The sequence below is a fragment of the Cylas formicarius genome, unplaced genomic scaffold (genome assembly GCF_029955315.1).
Source record: "Cylas formicarius isolate icCylForm1 unplaced genomic scaffold, icCylForm1.1 PGA_scaffold_3__17_contigs__length_32017465, whole genome shotgun sequence".
Taxonomy (NCBI): domain Eukaryota; kingdom Metazoa; phylum Arthropoda; class Insecta; order Coleoptera; family Brentidae; genus Cylas; species Cylas formicarius.
In genome coordinates this window covers 29,138,307-29,161,485 of record NW_026844326.1, presented here as the reverse complement: position 1 = coordinate 29,161,485, position 23,179 = coordinate 29,138,307, and the positions used below count along the sequence as shown (strand labels likewise).

General features: G+C 39.3%; 1 protein-coding gene across 1 annotated transcript; it reads left to right on the top strand.

Moving 5' to 3' along the window:
* Positions 1 to 111: 111 nt before the first annotated feature.
* Positions 112 to 23,095, top strand: LOC132700140 (uncharacterized). Its single transcript, XM_060667270.1, has 8 exons — positions 112 to 631; positions 681 to 900; positions 3,844 to 5,493; positions 8,669 to 9,038; positions 10,170 to 10,444; positions 11,705 to 11,896; positions 14,994 to 16,014; positions 18,722 to 23,095. The coding sequence occupies exons 1-8, from the start codon at positions 173 to 175 to the stop codon at positions 18,999 to 19,001; spliced, it is 4,467 nt and encodes a 1,488-aa protein (XP_060523253.1). The 5' UTR covers positions 112 to 172; the 3' UTR covers positions 19,002 to 23,095.
* The last annotated feature ends 84 nt before the right edge of the window (positions 23,096 to 23,179 follow it).

Here is a 23,179-nt window from a genome sequence, read left to right as displayed (position 1 = left end):
AATCGATCTGGGCGCCGGGTGCCGGTAATTTCAAATGGCAAACAAAAAATTAAAAATATTCTGACATGCCTTTTTATTTTTTCTATCGAAATCTATTGTTTTACGCTCGAATGGTTAACGCTGCGATAATGCAGGTGCACAAAATATTACGTCATCCTGAGCCACGAGTGTAATGGTAATAATCGACTTGTCAAATTTATCTCAAACCGTAGCGGTTGTCAAAAAATTGAACATGAGCGACGTTATTTCAAAATGGATCCAACACCGAATGGGTATAATCCTAGACACGAGCCCAGACGCGTTCGCTTTGAAAACTGCTAACGGGCGCCTCCTGGCGGAGCTGCTGCGTAGTTACAACATTATCGGCCAAGAGGAACTGAAGACGATTGAAGATTCCGATGTTATCAAGCAATGCTATGATAATCTCAAAAGGATCGCCGTTTGGCTAAGGCACAAATTCGACATCGCGATCGAAGAAGATGAAATTTACGAAATTGCCCACGGGGTGGGGACGGCTTCGATGCACTTATTCTATCAGGTGCTGTTGGAAGTGCGGGAACGCGGCGCTCTAGATTTCGTAGCGGACAGCCTTCTCACGCGCTGGACAGAGAGCAAAATTGGAAGGTTCAAGGTAACCGTAATTCAGTGGCGTAACAACGAATTTTCGTTGTTGTTCTAAGGTCAGAAGTGTTCACCGTACGGAAAAAACAGAACCCGAAGAGTCGTTCGATAACGCTTTAGCGGCACCGCTGTTGTCGAGCGGCGACGTCATACATTGGTACAAAGACAGGTTGCAGTCTTTGCAAAAGCGGTGCCTAGAAGCAAGGGAAGTATTTTTGAGTAGCAGAGAGCGCGGGACCGTAGTTGACGACTCGCGAAAACGCCTCGGGGATAGTAGCGGTGTGTACCTTGGAAAATTCTGTTTATGGTCCGAGATTTTTTTGTTCTCTCTAACTACGCGCGCTGCAATCGCTTTATATTCTGTGCCTTGTTAGTATAACCTTACGTATGCCCGAATTACACCTCACAGATTGAGATTTTAGGAAGCATTTAAGCCTACAATCTTGTGAAGCAGTACTAGATCGTTGTTATATCGCCAGATCGCAATTTGGTTTTCGAATATTTTGAATTTTAAGTAGTTGAAATGGTAATTTGTTCAAAAAGTCACGCCATAGCATGAAATTTGGTTAGCAAATAAGATGTGGGCGCTATGTCCTGTAGAAAAAACCAAAACAAACTAGTAAAATAAACTGATTTTAAAGGTACGACTTTTAATACACCAAATTATTTTATTTTTACATTTATAACCCAAAATATTAACTCTTTTCGAAAGTTTACATGTTACGTGTTATAACGTGTAACGGATGGGCCAATTTGGGTTTAACTGTTTTGTAGACGGTCATCTGAGCTACCATTTTATGCATTTACTATTCTCACATGTTGTAGAACTCGTTTTATGATCGGGTTAATTGTCTATGGGTAAGAATATTGTATGTTACGTTTATTGTATCAATCGGTGGAGTGCTAGGAAATGGACGTCAAAGGAAACTTTGAGGAATTTTTATGTTTTTAACCTTGTCGATTAAAGGCTTTATGATGTTCTAATTAAAATTTTTATCTGCACGTGACATCATGCGCAGGCCGGACCAATTTCCAACGGCGACATGTCATATCTTTGTTTGTTATGTACTTCGACCAGAAATATAGTGCTTTTACAACCGACCCAATGATTAACTTTGTTTATTACGCCAAAACCCGTAACTAATCCAGGACCGTCCTTGTAATTTATCTACCTACACTAACAAGCGGGATATAAGTATGTTTTCAATCTTTTTCGCCTAGCAATTCTTGAAACATGTACATAAAAACATTAGTACAAAGTAAGAATTTATTACATTTCTACTTAGTATCATTATTAATATACAAAATATTATATGTAATAATAATAAAGTATCAGTTGCGAAATTCTTTGAGATTCCATTAGCACTTGACGTTTATGGTGCACAACTGAAAAACCATTTTCTTCAAAAAAGTACGCAACGATTCTTTGGCACAACTAATTTTTAAGTTTGTCAGTACTTTTTTATGCAGTTCTCCTAGGATTCAAACACTAGTCACTTTATAAGCGTCGTAGATTATACGCCTAATTGACTTGACATTTGCAACAATTTTTCGTACACTTTACTTCCGAACTCTGGTCATGTCATTTGTTACTTTGGAAAATCGATGAAATCGAATTTTTCGAAAGTATCTACGCTCGTATAAAAAAATTATATCTCGGTAACGGTAAGTCCTACGGGATCGCCGTTGGTACAGAAATGATTACCGTCGAAATAAAAAAAAAATGTTTTTTGACTGTTCGTTCTCCGTTCTCCATTCTCGTCTTTTAGTTTTTCCTGAATAACTTCCGAAACGTTGGAACTACAAAATTAAAATTTGCCTTATTTTTAACCCTCCACGAAGCACATAAGCTTATAAGAAATGGCCCTTATCTGACGCTGGTATCCATCTTTTTTTCGTGATTTTCGACTGTTTTTTGAACATTGCTATGAAACACGATAAGTGTTCGAAATTTGAAGCAATCGACTTCATATTTGGCACAAAAATGCAGCTCTGCCCCTTGACGGAACCTATTGAAAATGGGGGGCTGGGGGCTCGGGAAGCATTCTAAAAAAATAAAAAATCGCGACTGCAAGGGTCTACAAAAAACATTATTTTTCGAAAACCGCTTGAGATAAAAAAAAATCTTGAACCAGAAGACTCAGAAGATACGGCTCCATAAACTTTTATTTTTGATAATTTTTTAAAAATATACAGGGTGCGCCGCAATTTCCAAAAAACTTATAAATGGGTCCCCGTATATTGAAAATTGGTTATAACTGAAAGACTATGATTCAGATCTCGCTTTCTTTTATATTGCAATGTGGCCCGCATAGACAGCAAAAACTTTTGTATTTAAGGTTTTCGCCTATTGTACAGGGTGTGCCCGATATTCCGTGCTAAATGAGAAATATGTTAAGTGTCCTAAATTTGCAGATCTAAACTTCAAACTTAGCAGAGGAGTAAAAGTCCGTGCCTACATTTGAACAGTAAAGATTTGATAGTAAAGATCCTCCATAATCGTTCACCCGGTCGGTAAAATTCTTTAACCAGCAGACGCGGAAGATCCAGTGCAAAAACATTTTCCCTTTTCCGAGGTATCATAAGTGTCGAACCAGGCTTCATCCAAGTAAATAATTGGCCTTTGTTGTTCTCTGTAAATCCTATTTTTTTTTCTAGATATTCCAGTACCGCCATTTCCGAATTCTAAAAGATTCCATTAAAACTTGCCTTTTGTCAATTTTTTAAATCTAAAATCCATAAGGTAGTTCTGCCACATTTAACACCGCTTTCATCTTTTTCGAGCCTCCTAATTAAGATATCTAATGTAGGCACGCTTTGTTCCTCGTATAACTGGTAAATTTTACGCCGTATTATATCTTGATCACTTTCATCTACACTCGCTTCTTTTTTTCCTCGCTGAAATGGAATTATTCACAATTTTCCATACAGTTGACGTTGGAATTTTCGTCAATGTGGCGGTTTCTTCTAAAGATGCTTGCTTGCTGGCACAGTGTTTACAACTTCCTTAGTCTCAATAGTGTTTTCTACATTTTTTCTTATATCTATGAACAGACCATAGTTCGTAAATATTACATTTGACAAAGACACGGTGTTGTCGAAACAATTGTCATGTAAAATTATATAATTTCGTGAAAATCTGTACTTTTAGTTCTTATTTATTTTCACAAAATTTTCGGTCGTATAATATCACGTATCGTAACCGTGGCGTTGTCTTCCAAGGGGCCAGGCCAGTGACGACTGAAAAATCGACGGAACGCGCAAAATCCCTCAAAAACCGCGACGACTTTTACGCGGAGACTATTTCCGATTTCAACCGCAGAACGATGGTGGAAAAAACTCGCGCCGTAGACGAGGACCTCGCCGAAATCCTAACCAAACAAAGCGACTTCGAGAAACGCGTGGTGTCGAAACTGGGCCGGATCAAACACCAAAAAGAGATCCTGCTGGACGAGAAGGTCGCCGAGGACGGCCGACTGAACGACCTCAGGGCTTCGGAGGTCGCGAGCGCCGCCCTGATGAAGGACAAAGCCGCCGACGAATCGAAGGTCGCGTACTATCTGGAACGCGAACGTGTCGCTCGCCTCCACCGGCAATTGCGCGAGGAAAAACGCAGACTGAAGGAGGAGATGCGTGAGAAAATGGCGGCCGACGCGCTAAACGACATGATCGACGTCGCGTTCAAAATGGCCGAATACCGTCGCACGTACGGCCGCGACCTAACTGAAATGGAGACGAGCGCGTTGAAGACGATCTTCGTCGCCGCTCAGCCGATCTTCGACCTGGTGGAGCCGGTCGGTAAAATAGTCGACGCGACGACGACGATCCCCGTGGACGTCGTCGCCGACGAGATCGCGAGACAGAACGTTATAGACCGGGTCGAGTTCGAGCGTTACGTGGCGTTCGAGCCCCCGTGGTCGATTGGGCAATTCGTGCGGAACAGCCGCGACGAATTGGACGACGTGGGACGCGGCCTCAACGTCCTCGGGCACCTGGTGCACCGCGTGCTCGAAGCCAAGCATACGGCGCGGCGTCTCAAGCCCCCCCGCCTGCCCCACGTCCCGGTCAGGGCGTCCGTTAGGGGTTTGAACGACGTCGCCGCCGTGTCGGCGTTGCGACGCTCGCTACACGACGTCGCCGTCTCCGTGGTCGAGGTGGACCGCGTCGTCGAGGCTTGCGTGGCCGCCTACGTCGAGGAGGCGGAGCCGAGCGAGAAGGAGGTCGAGGAACCCCGAGTGGCAGATAGGCCACGGAAAGGGGCCAAAAGGGGCCACCGCGGGGTGGCGGAAGAGGACGCCGGCCCAAAACACGAGAGCAAGTCGGTGCAGACGCCGGCTCACTTTCCGTCGGAGGACACGCGTCTTTCGCATTGCGCCCAGCTGGGCAAGACGGCCTACGAGGTGCTCACCGCCGGGAATCACCTCACCGACTACCTTGTGGCCGCGATGCTAGCGGAATATTTGTCCTCGACGCCGGCGCCGACGCGCGGTTGGGTCCTGGTGAATTATCCGACGGATTTCGCGCAAGCGTCGGTTATGGAGGAGACGTTCACCGGGGTCGTAGTGCCGGACGCGGCACGACGCGAGGAGTGCAGTATTTGCGACGACGACGACGGCGACGGCGCCGAGGTGAACTCCCGCACTAGGTCCACCTTGTTGCCGAGGCCCGGCGACGGGGAAGTTGCCGCGGGCACATTCTTGACCGCCTACGTTAAGGTGGTGGGCCAGGGGGAGGTTACGAACGACGACGACGACCCTTTGGATCGGTTTTACGCGGGGTGCGGGGTGCGGCACTCGTTTCGGTGCGACGCGTTCAACGACGACGCCGCGACGCGGCTACGGAACTTGATCCTCGGAGAGTCGTCTACGGAAGGTAAGATTTTTACGGTTGGAGGTCCCGATAAACAAGCGCGCGCGCGAACATAATTAAAATTCGAGGAAAAGTCTCTTTGTCCCTTTCGCGAAATACCTAATTACACATCGATCTGGTGTGCGAGAAGCGTCACTTTACCACGCGAGTTTCGTTTCCCACGGATCCGAGCCCCTTCGGATATTTCCGGTATACTACCGCGCCGGTTCGGGAGTGATCGGATGTTTTCGGAGATTGTACCGCACGGTTTGAATTTTGACGTTTGTCAATTCGCACGGTCATGTCAGTGAATGTATTCATGTTGTTTTGCAAAAATATACCCAGAAACTGATACACAGAAAAATGTTATGCAATATATCAAACCATTTAAATGCTACAGTGACATTTATAATTTAATTTTCCCATAGAAATTTTACATAGCGTTCCCATGAACTTCAGTGGTTTTTACAGTTTTTATATTAATATATTTAAAAGACCAATTGTACGATTTTCAACTATCCATGTCAAAATTAATCTTAAAAATAGAATCCTCTTAAAAGCCCCATCCTTGGATGATTTTTCTTCCAATTACAGTATTTTTCTTTAAATCAACTACTTAATGATCAATTGTAAAAGTTAAATAAACAACACAACGTTTTAAAACATATTCAATAATACATCTCTCTCTGTCTAACGTACATAGTTGAAAAGGGGCAACAATTGCCGATAGGAGATCTCTTCTTTTACGAACTGACTCGGTAAACCAACTTTCCGGGGCCTTCCATTCAGTCCCGGAAACCTTTTTAGGGGAGAACAATATGTGAATAAGGTTAGTAAAAGTAGTGCATAGAATTTGCGATAGGTAGTAAACATCGTAATTCGAATAAAAAAAAACACCAGTTCGTTTTCGGAAGCAAATGTTTAAACTCAAATTTTTGTCAGTAAACCTAGTAGTGAAAATTGGAGTGGTAAAAGAAGGATTACTTTTTATTCTTAATATTTGTGCTCTACGGTTAGAAATGCGAGGATCTAGAGCTTCAATGTTGTCATCTGAGTCCACCTTAAAGTCTCGGGACGCAGTGTACACCGTGTGCCAAACAAAACCATCCACTGTTCGATCTAGAAACCCACAGGGCATGCGAAAAAAAGTTTCGTACAAAAATTTCTTGGACTCTCCTGGTTGGTTGATACAGGGTGTCCCAAAAGTGTCCCCTCCGACATCGACTTTGTTATTTTAAATGGAACACAGATAATACACTACCCAATCAATTTGACAGATGCGCTTCAGCTTATATAGGGTACCTTTTTGGGGAATTCAATTAACAAAATCTCAGGATTTTCAAATGGCACACGATATATTTTTATTCAGGCATCAATTCTACGACAAAAAACAAGATATTTTTTAAATAGCGAAGACACGATACTACTCCAGATATAAGAGTGAAACTTATTGCTAAAAATACAGGGTGTCCGTTAATACGTGGAGATTTTGAGAAAAATCAACTCTATACTACACACTTTAACAGGTGCAATAAAACTGCAGAATTCATATTTAAAGAAACATTTTATAATTAACTAAAAAAAATTGACAACTATGAACTTTTTAAATAGTAATTATTATTATTATTAATAGTAATTATGTAAAACGATAAAATCTTATATACTTGAATGCGTCATAAAAACATTGTGATGTCATAGTCAGCTAAATTTTTAAATATTTAGATATTCCTTTATTGTCTTGATGCCAGGCGAAACGAGCATTTTAAGAGAAACATTTTTAACTAAACTTTATGGACCAAATTAACGGACATTTTTTTATTTAATTTATTTATTCAAATTTGTTACTTTGGTTAGTGAGCCTATAAACTTATAAAGTCTATATTGTCAGCTTTAGGTTTTATTCGTATATCTGAAGTATTATTATCTTATCTTTAGAAGAGGTAGGATCATGTCTTTTCTATTTAAAAAATACCTTTGCCAACAACATACCTAATATGGGCAGCTTTAAATTCAACAAGAATCTATACGGGTGTTATGTTAAAGCTCGAATATCTCAAAAAGTACATTTTTTTTGGAATTGATATTGAGATTTTGTTAATTGAATTCGCCAAAACCGCACCACCTATTTGGGACACCTTGTATAAGCTGAGGCGCATCTATCAAACTGATTGAGTAGTGCATCATCTCCTTAGTTGGTGGTTAAATTTTCATTGCAATACCTGGATCAGTAGCGTCACAACACAATTTTATATGGGGCAATCGAAATATGAAAAAAGAACACATAACCTCAATTTTTGCCCAAACTATGCAAAATTCGAGTAGAAATTGATTGATTGATTTTAAACAAGGATTCCAAAAATGTCGATATCTACAGGTGTTCCATTTTAAATGCGGGGACACCTATTTCAAAAGTAGTTAAACAGGTTAATTCTTTTGAGTTTTGTATGAAGAAGGCCTCTCTTAATAGATCATCTCAGGCTATAGTAAAACTTTATAAGCCTTTCATTCGTCTAAAATTAGAATATGGTCAGACAATACTTCATTAAAGCAAGAATAACAAAAGTTCGAATCCATTTATCTAATGATTCCTATTGGGAACGACTTGTAAAGCTTAATTTAACAACCTTGAAAGAAAGAAGATTACGTGGCGATCTAATTGAGACTTACAAGATGATGCAAGACTATTATTCGTGTGAACTGAACATCTTTCAAAATGACCCGAATATCCATCTACGAGGTCGCTCCAAAAAATTAGCCAAACTACCGAGAAAAAAACTTCCTGTGCAACGGAGTGGTGTATACCTGGAACGCCTTGTCGGAAGACGCAGTGTGCCCAACAAGTAGTAATTTTTTCAAAAACAAATTGGACGGAGAATTACACCATTCAATTTTTGTTTTTTGTGATATCATTGAAGATGCACTATATACAATAAAATATATTACATATATACATTAACAATTTGTATACACAGTTCATTAGACATTGTAAATTTTATTCGTCATCCTCATCGGGTAAACCGCTTGCCGTTGTAAATAAATAAATAAATAACAAAGTTGATGTCGGGGGACACTTTTGGGACACCCTGTATCGACAAAATTATAATATTTTAAAAACCTTTTTTCGTGTCTCCTATGGGTTTCCGGATCGTATAGTGGTGTACGTCACCGCGCAGCTCTAAGCACTCTTTCCGCTTGACAGACCTCAAAGTACCTACTGAGATACCGTCGGTACCGGAACGAGCACTGGAAAGTGCCCCCGCGATCGCCGGGGATCCCGGCTGGCGGTATTCGACTCCGACACCTCCAGTCGAGCTCCAAATCGCGTTGGCCACGGTATGGGAGTGCGTCGAGGAAATCTACGTCGAAGACCTGAAACAGGCGTTGTTCGCGCGGCGGTTGATGTTGAATTCGGTACCGCGGTACGTTCGGTTCGTCAAAGACCGCATGGCGGAGGTCGGGACCGATCCCGACCCCAAGCTCGAGTATTTGCGACGGTTTCAGACGGCGTTCAACAACTTCGACATGGACTGTCGCGGCGATGACGATTTCAAGGTCGAGATGCACTGCAGGTGATCATCTACAGTCCGTGGGATTGGCGTACACAGACCACACCGTCAAAAAATCGCCGCATTATAATAATAATAATAATAATAAATTGCCTTTATTGTTGTATATTGTTATATACAAATATACAGTAGCGAAGAGGCGGAGTATAGCAGAAGCTACTCCATTTAACTTCTTAAATGTTTAAGTTGAAAACTAAATTAAACATTAAAATAAATAAGAACTGAAAGTTCAGATTTTCACGAAATTATATATTTTGACATGACAATTGTTTCGACAACACCGTGTCTTTATCAAATGTAATATTTAAAAACTACCTGCTACTACATATACCGAAAAATGACCATAAAACCTTAATTAATGTTGTTGTGAGAATTTAAGTTCATACAGCTCGTGCAACACCAGAAGTATGGACAGGTGCATTATCGTGCAAAAGACGCACGCCTCTGGTCAGTTTTCCTCGACGTTTTACGCGTATGCAGTCTCGCAATTTATGTAGTAATGTTGCGTAATATTTACCATTGACAGTGGTATTAGTTTCTTTAAAATCTATCAAAAGAATTCCTTCACAATCCCAAAAGATCGTGGCCATCACCTTTGTTGTTGACTGGCAGACTCTGAATTTTCTTTCGATAGAGGGTCATAATAGAGAACCATAGTTTCATCTCCCGTCACAATAGTACAATAGTTTCTATCACAGATTTCGGTTCCGACCCACAGAATTCCAAAAAAGACCGCGCACACTCGACACGGCGTTGTTTTTGAATAGCCGAACGGTTTTTAGGAACCCATCTTGCACTAACCTTATGCATACCTAAATGATCGTGCGCGATTCGACGAACACTTGTCTCAGAAAGCTTAGTAATTTCTGAGGTTTCCTTGACCTTTAAACGTCGATCACTCAATACCACCTCTTGACCACCACTTGACGCAAGAATTCAATTTTTTTTCGCAGCCTACTAAGATACATATTTAAAAGAAGACAAAGTTTTATCGTGATACTGGAGCTGCATGTATGTCATGCCGGGAAATTTTGGCGCTAACCTCGTACACTGCATGCATTTGTTCATTAGTAGCAGTAGCTTATTAATTTTAAGATGAAACCAAATATACGCAATGCCCAGTTTTTCTTCTAGAATCGAAGAGTTCAGAGAGAGACTGTCGGAGATGTGCGACCGTAGCATGATGGAGTCGGAGGCACGACGCCGCGCCCTCGTCGAATCAGGTTGGGTTCGGAATCTGCTCCGCGAACTGATGAACGTCTACGTGTCGATGATTCAAATAGAGATGGGCAGATTCGTCGAAACGGTGCGCTTCGTCGGCGACTATTTCTCGGGGGTGTTCACGAAGAGAGCGCGTACGCGCGACTCACTCAAGGAGGAGCTGCCGTTCGTGAAATACGCGGCCATAGGTATAGTCTGTCTCCTTCGACGGACCGTTATTACCTTTTTTCTTTAAGAAACTTCCACAGGCTACTGTAATACTTTTTATAAAGCTTTTGGATTCCTCTTGGCCAATCATCCTGTTGGCTTCTTCAGAGTTTGACTGAAACTGGCTCGCATTTTACTATGTAAAGTCTGTTCATAGATATAAGAAAGTGACTAACTGATAACAATGATATATGGCTGAACAGATCCGTACTTTGCTTAAAATTTAATTATTTGATTTTTCGTTAGGAAAGATACTAAACAATATTATTTATTTATGTATGTATTTAAGTTTAAATCTAAAATAAAATTACAAATTATTTTTATTACCTACTTAAATTACCTAACATTATTCACATAAAGAAACTTGCCCACTTACAAAAACGCCAATATCGTCGACAAGGGATATTCTTAATAGTGGAGAATTGAAGAAAAGAAATAAGCATAGTGATATTTAAACTCACCGTATCGACAATAGCGATCAGGATTTAACAATTTAATATTATTAATTATATTTAATATCAAAATAAGCCGTGCCACCCTCTATTAGATTTAAGTACCTCGAAACAGACAAAAAGCAAGTAGTGGTGGAATCACACTGGAGATTTTATTAAGTTCAAGAAATTAAAAGATATAGATTAGACGACAGATCCATAATTTAACTTGATAAAACACCGAGGTCATCGAGAGGACCTTCAGATAAAGGAAAACGCATCAGCATAATACACGCTGGCTCAGAAGACGGATTTACCTCAAACTGCTTGATGATACAAGTGCCGAACTTTTTGAACATTGGTTTCAAAACAATGTCAATGTATTGTCATGGATGACGCAAGCTACCACAGGTGTTTGCTACGCAAAGCACCAGCCTCATCAAGTTCAAGAGCGAAATCCAGGAATATTTGTTAGATAATGGTATTTATTTTCTATTTAAAAAACGGTAAGTATGCGATGATTTGGCTGACATACTGTTTTACGAACCAAGTAAAATCCAAGGTCAGAGCAAGAAACGTTACTTTACGTTCTAGCGTCATAGATTTGATGAAAAATGTAATTAATAACAAATCAATTGAGAGATGGAGTTCGGTAGAGCACAATATAAAAATTGAAGACTCTTGCACTTCTATACAAAACAACATAAATCCTATTATAATTAATCTCGATGGCGACGCTGACGGTGAAATTTAGAATAAAAATGTAATTACGTGTAGATATTCCATAATTGCGTTTTCTATCGACGATAGATGGCGCAGTCATCGATCCGTCGCTGAAAGACGTGGATCGCGAGCCCGATCTCGCCTACTTCGAATCCGAGCTCGACGGTATGGTCGAAAAGGCGAAGTCCCACGTCAAAAAGTGCCACGTGACTTCGACGAATGACATCGCGAACGTCGATACCGTGAAGAGGGCACCGTCGTCGCGAAAACGTGGAAAAGGTGTAGTATTGGATAACGTCTGTTCATAGATATAAGAAAGTGACTAACTGAAACGAATTAAGGAAAGATCCGGACAAGCTATAAAAATGAAATATGGCCGAACAGGTCCGTACTTTGCTTAGAATTTAATTATTTGGGGATTTGTTAGGAAAGATACTAAACAATATTTATTCATTTATGTATGTATTTATGTCTAAATCTAAAATAAAATTACAAATTATTTTTATTACCCACTTAAATTACTTAAAATTATTCGCATAATATATCAGTATCACTATCGCTATCATCGGGTGTTCTAACTATTATTTGTTCCATATTATTTGCAATATGGATATACGATTGTTCTGCTTTTTCTATATGTTTAACAGAATTTGCCCAACTTTGTTAAAGACTTCGGTTTCTATAAGTTTGAGGACATTGGAGTTAACACGGGGAAAAACATTATTACGACGAATGGCAGATTACAGTTGGTGCCAAACATGTTCAATGGGATTAAATATACAGTGATAATGTGGAAGCTTTAAAACTGCATGCCCTAGATTTTTTGCATAATTATCACAGACGTATTCCTTTTGTAAGTTCAAGTTTTGTAGAACCTCAATTAATTGCATTTTGGTATAATCTTCGTGAAAATGAATGTCTTTATTATACTAACAATCGCAAGTTGTTTTTCCAAAGTCCTAGAGAAAGCCATGTACAATCGAATGACACATTTCTTAGAGCAAGAAGATATAATAACAAATGTGCAACATGGTTTCCGCGCTGGTCACTCTACGGAAACGGGGTCAAATGAACTTGTTCAGCATATTTATGATAAACTAGATATCGGAGAGACAGTAATCGGAGTTTTTTTCGATTTATCGCGCGCCTTTGACTCCTTAACCTTCAGTATAATGGCAAAGAAGCTGGAGTGCTTGGGAATCAGGGGGCCTATCAATGATTGGATCATATCGTATATGAATCATAGGAAAATAAGTGTCAAAATAAATGGAACGTACTCAGACCTTTATAGCGTCAGCCTGGGCACGCCTCAGGGGGGAACTTGGGGTCCATTATTATTTCTTTTATATGTGAACGATTTGCCGGAATTTCTCAACAGTGACTGTCGTGTCTTTATGTACGCGGACGATACGTCCGTCTTTGTCTCTGGAAGAGATGCAGAAGTGCTGATGGATGATGTATCTCTTGTTGTCTCACAGTTTAATAACTTCTGTAGGCAAAATCATTTGATCGTGAATGTAGAAAAGACGGTCGTGGTTGAGTTTTTCTGGTCAGCACATTAAACGTTTAGCTGGCTTATCGATCAGTTTTGCTGGTTCGCCATTGGAAATGAATCAGACCACGAAGTTTCTTGGTTCTTATATTGATAGCTCCTTGAGATGGGACCGGGACATTGACAATGTCTGCAATAAACTAAATAAAACCTTTTTCGCAATATTAACAATTAAAGATTCATTTCTTGAGAAGGCACTAATAGCTTTTTACTACGCGTCAGCTTACTCTTCCATTTCACACAATATTGTGAATTGGGGACAAGCGAATGATGCTGAGAGAGTGTTTATACAGCAAAAAAGAATACTTAGGCTGATTCTTAAACTTCCTCCGAGGCAATCATGCAAAGAGACATTTCAACGGCTCAAAATATTAACAATGCCTTGTATATACCTATTTAAAATACTTTTGATCACACATAAAAATAAATATTCACATAGGAAGCATACTGATGTCCACAGTTACAATACTCGCAACAGAGAACATCTGCTGAAGCCAAAACTCAACCATATGTTTTATAAAAAATCACTAAGTTACGCGGGACCATATTATTATAATTTGCTGTCTCCAAGCTTAAAAAATTTATCTATAAATCAATTTAAAAAACACATCAAGAGGCTCCTGACGGCCAATGCTTTCTACAGCCTGAAAGAATTTGAAGCGTACCTGAGAGCATCGTAAATAACGTCAAAAGTTTACCGAGATTTTTCTAATGTAAACTCTCTTTTATTTTAAATTACATTAACTTGTTTGTCATGTTTGTTATATAAATATATACTCGTATTCGTTCTACACATTACTTAAGATTATGATATACATTGTTTTTACAATGAAACTTGTAATTTATTATTTGTATTTATTGACGAAACATCCATTGTATCACCTGGTTTTGTGAATAAATAATCTATCTATCTATCTATCTATCTATCTATCTATCTATCTACTGTAGTTTTGGATTGTTGCTTTTGTGTCACATGAGGAAGGGGTTTTAGTCAACTGTCTACTGTAACTTGCATTGTCCATTACAATGACGGTATTAGGAGGAATGTTTGGAACTAGTTTGTTTTTAAACCAACTTTCAAATAAATCAGCGGTGGTGTCTTCGTGGTAATCCAGAGAAGAATCTTTAATATTTTTTGGAATCCGACCATCTTCAGAGCCAGCATACAAAATAGTTATTCTTTTACCTCTTTTTGATCGCGCGTTTATTTTACACTTATCAGTTGAGTCATCCTAACCCTTTTCCGGGGTATCATAAATGCCGAACCAGGTATCATCCAAGTAAATAATTGGCCAGTCACCATTTCCGAATTCTAAAATATTCCATTAAAACTTGCCTTTTGTCAATTTTTTTAAATATAAAGCCCATGAGTTGAATACACACTTCCGTAAGGTAGTTCTGCCACGTTTAACACCGGTTTCATCTTTTTCAAGCCTCCTAAGATATCTAATGTATACACGCTTTGTTCCTCGTATAACTGGTAAATTTTACGCCATATTATATTTTGCATAATTCGCACACGATTCAACACACGCTGTATTACACACGAAATAAGAATGGTTATTAATAAACTTGAACTAAGTAGTATACCAAACCAAGGAATATTAAACACAGGTAGGTATAAAATTATTTTTTATTACGGTCCACAATTTTACCTGAATTTAAATTCCGAAACTTTAGGTAATAATCTTGTTGCATTGTATGTTAATGACCACCCTTGGATAATCCCATTCAAAAGCAATTGGTCACTTTCTTATACCTATGAACAGACCATAGCCCACTGTTTATTACGAGGTTCAGTAACCCGTATGGACCCGACTTTAGGCGTCGCGGCCGCCGCCGACCACGACGACGTCTCGATCGCCGATAATGCCGCCGTGATGCTCGAAGAGTGGCGACGCTGCGTCAAAGGCGAAACGGCCCGCGTTTCCTTGCGACTCGACCTCTTAAAACGCGTCGCCGTTCGCGATATCGACAAGACTATCGCGACGGTGCGCGACGCGTATCGCGCCATCTTCGAAGACGTCCGTGCCGAGTACGCGACAGAGATGGAGAACGTAACGTATGTCTGCGACGCGTTCGCTTCCGCCGTCGAAGCTACGGAACCAGTCGACGGGCAGTTTGAGGTTAGGAACGCTCGTACGGTGTACGTCGCCCGAGAACGCGTGCGTGAACCCAAACGGGAAGCGGAAAGTGCGTGTTTCACCCCCGCCCAGTTGTCTCGTTTCGTGGACGTGTTGCTCGATCTGAGCCCGACCGGATATATGCCTTCCGCCGCCTTCACGTACCTCCTGCAGGACGTGGTGTGGTGCCAGCCGTCTGTTCCGACCCCGTGGTCCCGATTGGACGCTGAATGTTTGCAAAAAGTCATCGAACGACTGTTCGGAGAAGGTCTCGAGTACGTTTATTGGAAAGACTTCGTCGTGCACAACTTGGGTTACCCCGGCGAAGAAGAACTGATGCGGGCGATGGTGTGGTTCCGGAAGCGCGATCCGGAAGCGACGCTGACAGTGACGGAGCGCGATTTCGACGGGATAAAGTTGTGGAGCGGTGCCGAGGAGGTGCTGCGTAAAGTGTACCGCGTACCCGACCGACGCGCAGTCAAGTACCAAGAGCTGCTGCTCGATTTCTGCAAGGACGAATCCGTAGGGGCGGGATTCGCCAAAGCGCTGGCGTTGGTTATAGGCGAGAGGGTGTGTCGGGACGCGGACGTGGGACGGAGATACTGCGCAGCGCGGCAGCGTATCTTGAAGACCGCCCGAGGGCTCGTGGATCGCCTCGTCGAGGACGTTGTCCGCGACGGCAACGACGCCCACTCGGTCGACGCGGTACCGGACGCCGACAGGTCAATATACATTAATGTAGATCACCCTATGTCGACGGTTTTAATGATTTAAGACAGGCATCGTCGTTATTCAAACTTTAGTAGGTAGCACCACACCATTGCCAACCAGGAGATTCGCCTTCTACCCGGGCCACTTTTTCCATCTCCCTTGCCCTGCATGATGTTTAGTAATAGGCGATATTTATTTTAATTTTTTAATTGCGGCTGGCATCTCATTCTGTTCAGAACTTCGTTATTTGTTGTGCGATCGATCTCAGGTGGCTTCGGGAATCTTCCGCAAATCTATATCTGAAAGGCATTAATTCGTTTCTCCGTGACCTTCGACATTGTCCAACTCTCCATTCCATACAGAAGTATCGGGTAGATGTAGCAGTTTGCTATTCGTTTTTTCAGCTCCAAACTGAGGTGAATAGGATTTTCATGGTAGTGAAAGTGCTTCGAACTTTTTCTATGCGACATTTGATCTCTACAGAATGCTCTCATGCCTGCTTCCTAAATAAATGAATTTCTCAACCCTTTCGACGACTTCGTTATTAATGGTGTTGATTATGTCTATTTCAAAAATCCAAACAAAACAAAAGTTTTTTAGTTTTACGAAATTTAAATGCATTATATTTATATTCTTTCCAAACTGAGTGGATTGATGATGTCTCATTTTGTTAATCTCCATGGCTTCCAATAAATTTAATTTTCTACTTTTTGTTGCTATATGTAAAATGTCAAAATTGTCGTCAAAAATGTGGATCTACCTGCCCAATATAAATTTTAGGACAAGATCCGCATTTCAACCTGAGATTTTGAACACATTAGAATTTTTTTTTAATAACAATAAAACGAAGTGCCCAAAACCTCAAAAATCAGTCTACAGGTTGAAATGTGGATCATGTCCTAAAATTTATATATTTATATATAAAAACAATAGTCTAGATTCTAATAATGCTACACACTTTGACACAGAAAAATACATTTTGACGACAATTTTGATATTTTACATACAGCCACAAAATAAAATTAAATTTATTGGAAGCCATACAGATCAACAAAATGAGACATTCAAATGTATTGCTTATCCATCAATTAGATTTAAATATCTCTCCATTATTAAACTTAAATTCTCACAACAATATTAATTAAGGTTTTATTGTAATTTTTCGGTATACAGGGTTTTTCACTTAAAACTCCGCACGCCAATAACTCCAAAACGAAAAGAAATATTTAATTTATGTAAAAAGTAGTCAAAGTCTGGGGTCAAGTAGATATTTCCTAAAGTTTAAAAAATTCGACGCCTGCAAAGAGCTGGGCGTCGCGACGCGTCGAAAAATTATTCGATTGCAGAGACTTTGGAAATACGCGCATACAAAAGTACATATTATTTAAAAACTTTTTTGTTATTTACTCAAACTTATTTACTTTACCCGTTTCTAAGTTATACCAATTTAAAAAATTTCTTGATTAATAAAAAATGTGATTAACGCTTATTTTTACAAGTATGCCATGAATGCCATTGTTATCGCAGTTGTTTTAAGTGCAATTACAAACAATAGATTTCAACTATTTTAGTATGATTTTATTTATTATTTTTTATCGATTTAGTTCTGATAACATGATAAATAAGTGAAAAAACAGTAAAATACCTACAAGTTAATAACCAAAATTATTATTGCAATTAACTACATAATAAGACATTTCAAAAATTTTGTTCAAAATTATGTCCATCTGCTCGAACACAACTATCAAAAACTTTTAACGGATGAGCTTGGGTCACTTGTAGGAGAGTCCTTCTTGTGATAGCGGCACACGCTGCACTAATTTTGTTAATGAGATCAGCCATATCTTCGATAGGTTCTTCATAGATAACGTTTTTTAGGTCGCGCCAAACAAAATAATCTGGTGGTGTAATGTCCGGGGACCTCGCCGGCCACCTTACCGGTCCATTAGTACCAAACCATCTATTGGGATATTCTCGGTTCAAATACCTCGTTACTATTTGGGCATTATGTGCAGGCGCTCCATCCTGCTGTAGCCACATATTCATTCTAGTGTCAAAAGGCACTTCTTCTAATAGTTCCGGAAGTGTAGTTTGAAGAAATCTTAAATAGCGATCTGCATTTAAAGTTCCTTCGTAAAAGTAAGGTCCAATAAGGAATCCATTTAATATGCCGCACCAAACATTGATACTAAAAATTCGTTGGTTACCTCTTTCTGTAATCCAACGAGGATGGTTTTCGGACCAAAAACGACAGTTGTGTCTATTAACGATTCCATTATTTTGAAATCGACTTTCGTCGCTCCATAAAATTTTCGAGAGAAAATTTGCATCTTGGCTATACAAATCGGACAATGTCGCTAAGCAATACATTCTTCTAGCATAATCGCCTGGTTCTAGTTTATGAACTAGTTTACTTTTGTACGGGTGAAAAGAGTTTCTATGTAGAATTCTCCACGAAGAACTTATATTAACACCGGTATTTTCTTTTATCTCTGATAGGGATATCTTGGGATTATTATCAACCTGCTGAATTACAGCAGCAGTATTTTCATCATTTGTAGCCGTCCTGTTCCTATCTCTTTTAGGTTTTATGAAGCTGCCATATTCTCTTAAGTTTTTACATAAACTTGAAAAGGTTTTTGCATCGGGGACTCTTCTATGCGGATAACGCCGTGCGTAAACTCTTTTTGCTTCTCTACAATTGCATCTGCATTGCAGCGATGACAATGTACCGGACGACGCTAGCGTCGCCTTTTTCGCGCCTCTCGATGCTGTGATGACCGTCGTCGCCAGTGCCGTACGTCGAGACGACGGCAGCATCGTCGAGAAAGCGACCCGCATTTACGAGCGCCTCCGTCGCCCCGATTTCGACGGGCGCGTTTTGTCACACGAGTTGGTGACGGACGACGCGTTCTTGGAGCTCCTGGCCGCGACGAAGAGGTTCGAGGCGGTCGATGTGACGAGCGCGATACGCGCCGCCCAGGCGACGAAGAAATAAGAAACGCACGTTGCAAAAAACGCGTTTTTATTCACGTTTATATGGAAATATCACAATCTGAATGAGGGCTCTGATTCTGTGAAGCTGCGGGACCATACAATAGCGACTGAAACGCAGTACGAACAAACGCGATACCCAAAGTATAAAGTTTGGTTAGGTTATTGCGCGGCTGACCAAATAAACAAAAAAAATTATCGAGAAAAAAAACGATGTTTCGCTTAATATGACTAAGATATTTCCTCGAAAGTTTTTAAACATCTTGTTTACATGTTCACGCACAATCCAGCCGTATAGGTTTGGTCGAGCATTTAAATAACACCCTGTATAAATAAAAGGAACGAAAAGATCACTACGCCCCGTTTCGAAACGAACGCAGAGGCATTTTTAAAAATTAGAATTAAAATAAATAATTTGCGGGTGGCCCCCCCAGCCAAATATTCCACAGGGAAAACACGTAGTGATGGAGATAGAGAGCGTCGTTTCAATTTTACTCTCTGCGTTCGACGACAAATTGAATGGAACGAAAACGTGACGCGCCGCCGCTGTGCGACGTATGAAGGTGTGCGTAATAAATATAAATGGCGGACTTCGACCTATTAATATGCATTCTCACAGCCAACAAAAACAAACTTACACAATAGGTTAGAGGTAAGTAGATGCGCAAAGAGAGAATAAAGTCGAACATAACCTAAACCGAGGAAGTTCAGACCAACACACGTGGCGATGTAATACGTCACGCGCAACTTTTAAAACGCCTACAGGGTAGGCACTTTATTAGGGGCCAGTACCTTTTCTCAGGATTTTAGAAAGAAAAATTATACAAAAGTTTTATATATATACAGGGTGTCCGAAAAGTGCTGGACAGACATCAGTTTTGAAATTTTAAACGGGGCATCCTATACATTTTGATATTTTTAGAATCCTTACCAAACAGCGACTGCTTATTTGAATTTTGTGTAGTTTCGACAGAAATTGAGAATTTAAATTATTTTATGCAAAATTATGTTCTTAATAAGTATGGTCTTCCGCGATCTGCGATGACATTTTTTTAAAATTTCAACTTCAACTGTGGGTAAGGTAATATTAAATTAAAACGTCATAATTTTTTATATCGTCAACCATGTAAAATAATATGTATAATTATGATAGAACTTTAAAAATTTAAAACAAGTGACAGTAAAAGCAACAAACAACAGTAACTGTAACTGCATTACAGCTTCTCTAATACAGCTCTGTGGTTCATTTACCTTACTGCATCTTTCTTTATATACCATATTTTTAATTGTCCCCCATAAAAAAAAGTCCAGTGGGGTAAGATCTAGACTTCCAGGTGGCCACCAGATGTTTTCATTTTGTCCTATCTAAAGATTGTAATTTTGGTTTAAAAATTCAGTGATATCGTTTCCCCGGTGGTACGGAGCGCCGTCTTGCTGCCATATTAATTTTAGCACGTTCACAAGCTGGTATTTCATTTACTATTTATGTTTGTAGTAGTACATCCAACTGCTTCCCCTCTATGAGAACTTGTCGTGGTCTTTTCTTGGTTGTTGGCAGAAGGCTATCATCTTGCCTAAACTTTGCATAAATGTTTCGAAATAGCTTCTTCTGTGGAACCCGCCTTACAGGAAATTTTCTTTGATACTCTCTAAGAGCCAGAGCTGGACTTTTCGAATTCTATAAAAAACATTCAAGCATATCTGTTTTTTCTTGTAGCTTATACATTTATAACTTAAGTAATAATAATGTAACTTCATTATAATTTCACTTAAAACAATTATTATAAAATATAAATATAAAATATAACTAAATAAAATATAAGAAAGATATGCCATTATAAAATCCTTTAAAATAATTTTCCTAAAAACTTCAAAGATTTAGGTACAAGAGCATAGTAAGGTTTGGGTATGGGACATATATATACACCAAACTATAGGTATTTTGACTCGCTTTGAGAAAAAACATCAAAAACATGGACGTCTCATTAAAAAAAAAGAATACCGCAAGTTGAAATTTTAAAAAATTACCTTTAATTTTCTGCATAATTTAAAAATAGGTAGTCATCGCCGATCGTTAGTCTAAAAATGTGTTTAAAATTTGATCAAGTAGTCGTTACTGCCAGCCCAGGAAGACCATATTAACTAAGAACATAATTTTCATAAAAAAATATATAATCTCAATTTCTCTATAAACTACACAAAATTCGAATAAGTAGTTTCTATAAAAGTTACCTTTATTCTTGCTAAGGATTTTAAAAATATCAAAATATATAGGCTGTTCCATGTTCCATTTAAATTTTTAAAACTAATATCGTTCCAGCACTTATCGGTCACCATGTATATGTAAAAATTAAATAATATAAAAATTTTAAAAATTAATTAAACCATAAAGTTTTGCATAAACTTTTTTTTTCTAAAATCGGTAATTACTGAAAAAAGGTACAAGCCCCTAATAAAGTGCCCACCCTGTACGTAGATGTACGTAGAAAATGCTGCGTCGCCCGTGACGTAATACGTTGCAACGTGCGTTTGTTCGTCTGAACTCTCTTTATGTATCTACTGAGGTAATACAATCGAAGACAACTTCTTCCTTACTTTTTACTACGTTGGGCACGTCATCTGAGGACATTCGCGCATTACCGACATTCGAACTGAAGATAATATTTCTACCACGATGACTGAAACGTCGGGACGCGAACGCATTTGTGTTTAGGCCGAAACGAGACGTTCGCGCATCGTTGCCAAACTGACGGCCAAAACGAAAGGGATTTGGCACCTTTGAAAAAATGTAGTCGGCAAACGCCTAACCATCTTATAAGTCTCGCCTTTTCGCTACGACGCACAGTGCTCCACGACATAGAGAAAAACCGGAAAAAATCATAGTTTTTCCAAAAATTTAATTAAGTCAAATGTGACTTGGATTTTTTTCTAGTAAATTAAGTTTAAACCCGACCTATTAATTAAGAAATAATCTTAAATTTCTACACAGTTCCACATTATGAAGGAATGAATCATTTTTGTGGGTTCAAAATAGATTTCAACGGACATGAAATATAAAATTAGATATGAGAAATGTTTGCAGAGCTCTTAAAAGACATTTTGTATGTATTTTCTTCAAATTATTTAATCCTCTTTCCGTTGTACTTTAGGAAGTTCTAAGCGTAAGCAATATATAAGATATCTTAAATATAAAATATGCAGTGCCGATTGTGTCATTTCTATTACTTCTGGATTGATACGACAAAAATCTCCACAGGTAAAAATTAAGTAATACAAACACAAAAAACAAAACAAAAATTAAATACAACATATTAAATTAGCAAAACTCTAATTTGTGTTGCCTTTATCAATATCTGTATCTTAATAGTTGTAATTTAGCTGGAATCATCAGAATCGGAGGAGCTTAATTCACTCAGGTTAATTTTATGATCATCTGAATCTGCTTATCTGAAACTAAAACGCTTTTCTTCTTAACATAAATATTTCTCTTGGAGGCTGGAAGAGCATCTGAAGTTAAAGCTAAGTGTCTTATCAAATCTGGAGTTGCGTTTACACAGGATGACTTCTAAACGATATTTGCGTACTTTATGGCGAGCTTCAAGCGCGTCTTTCGATAATCGCCCGAACGATAATTCGAAATTTTCTATAATTTCGTTCCCGTGAAGGTGCTGGTTATATTCTATTAAACACATATAATATACAGGGCGATCCATTTAAATTTTTTGTTTACCTTGATATCTCAGGTACGGTGTTCCGCAAGGCTCTATCCTCGGCCCCCTACTTTTCGACATATACATTAATGATCTCCCCTTGGAGTCAGTGATCTGAATCAGGTCCCAGTGGGCGTCACACTGGATAGATCGTTGACATGGGAATCACATATCGAACCCCTTTGTAACAGATTGTCCACTAGACTTTACCTGCTGAGGCATCTTAAATCCTTTGCTGAGGATGGCATGAGGATGACGCATGTAATTTTTCTATTTAGACGATTTATTTATCCAAAACCACAAGTTATCAGCGTAAATCTTTTTTCTTTTATACTACTTACGCGCCATTTTGTTGTAAAGACTTTTTATGTAAAAAATGGCTAAATAAATCTTTCTTTCTATAAACAAAAAAGTTACAGCCAATTAAAATGTTATCCAGATTTTCCGTTATGGAAAATTTATTTTTGGATTC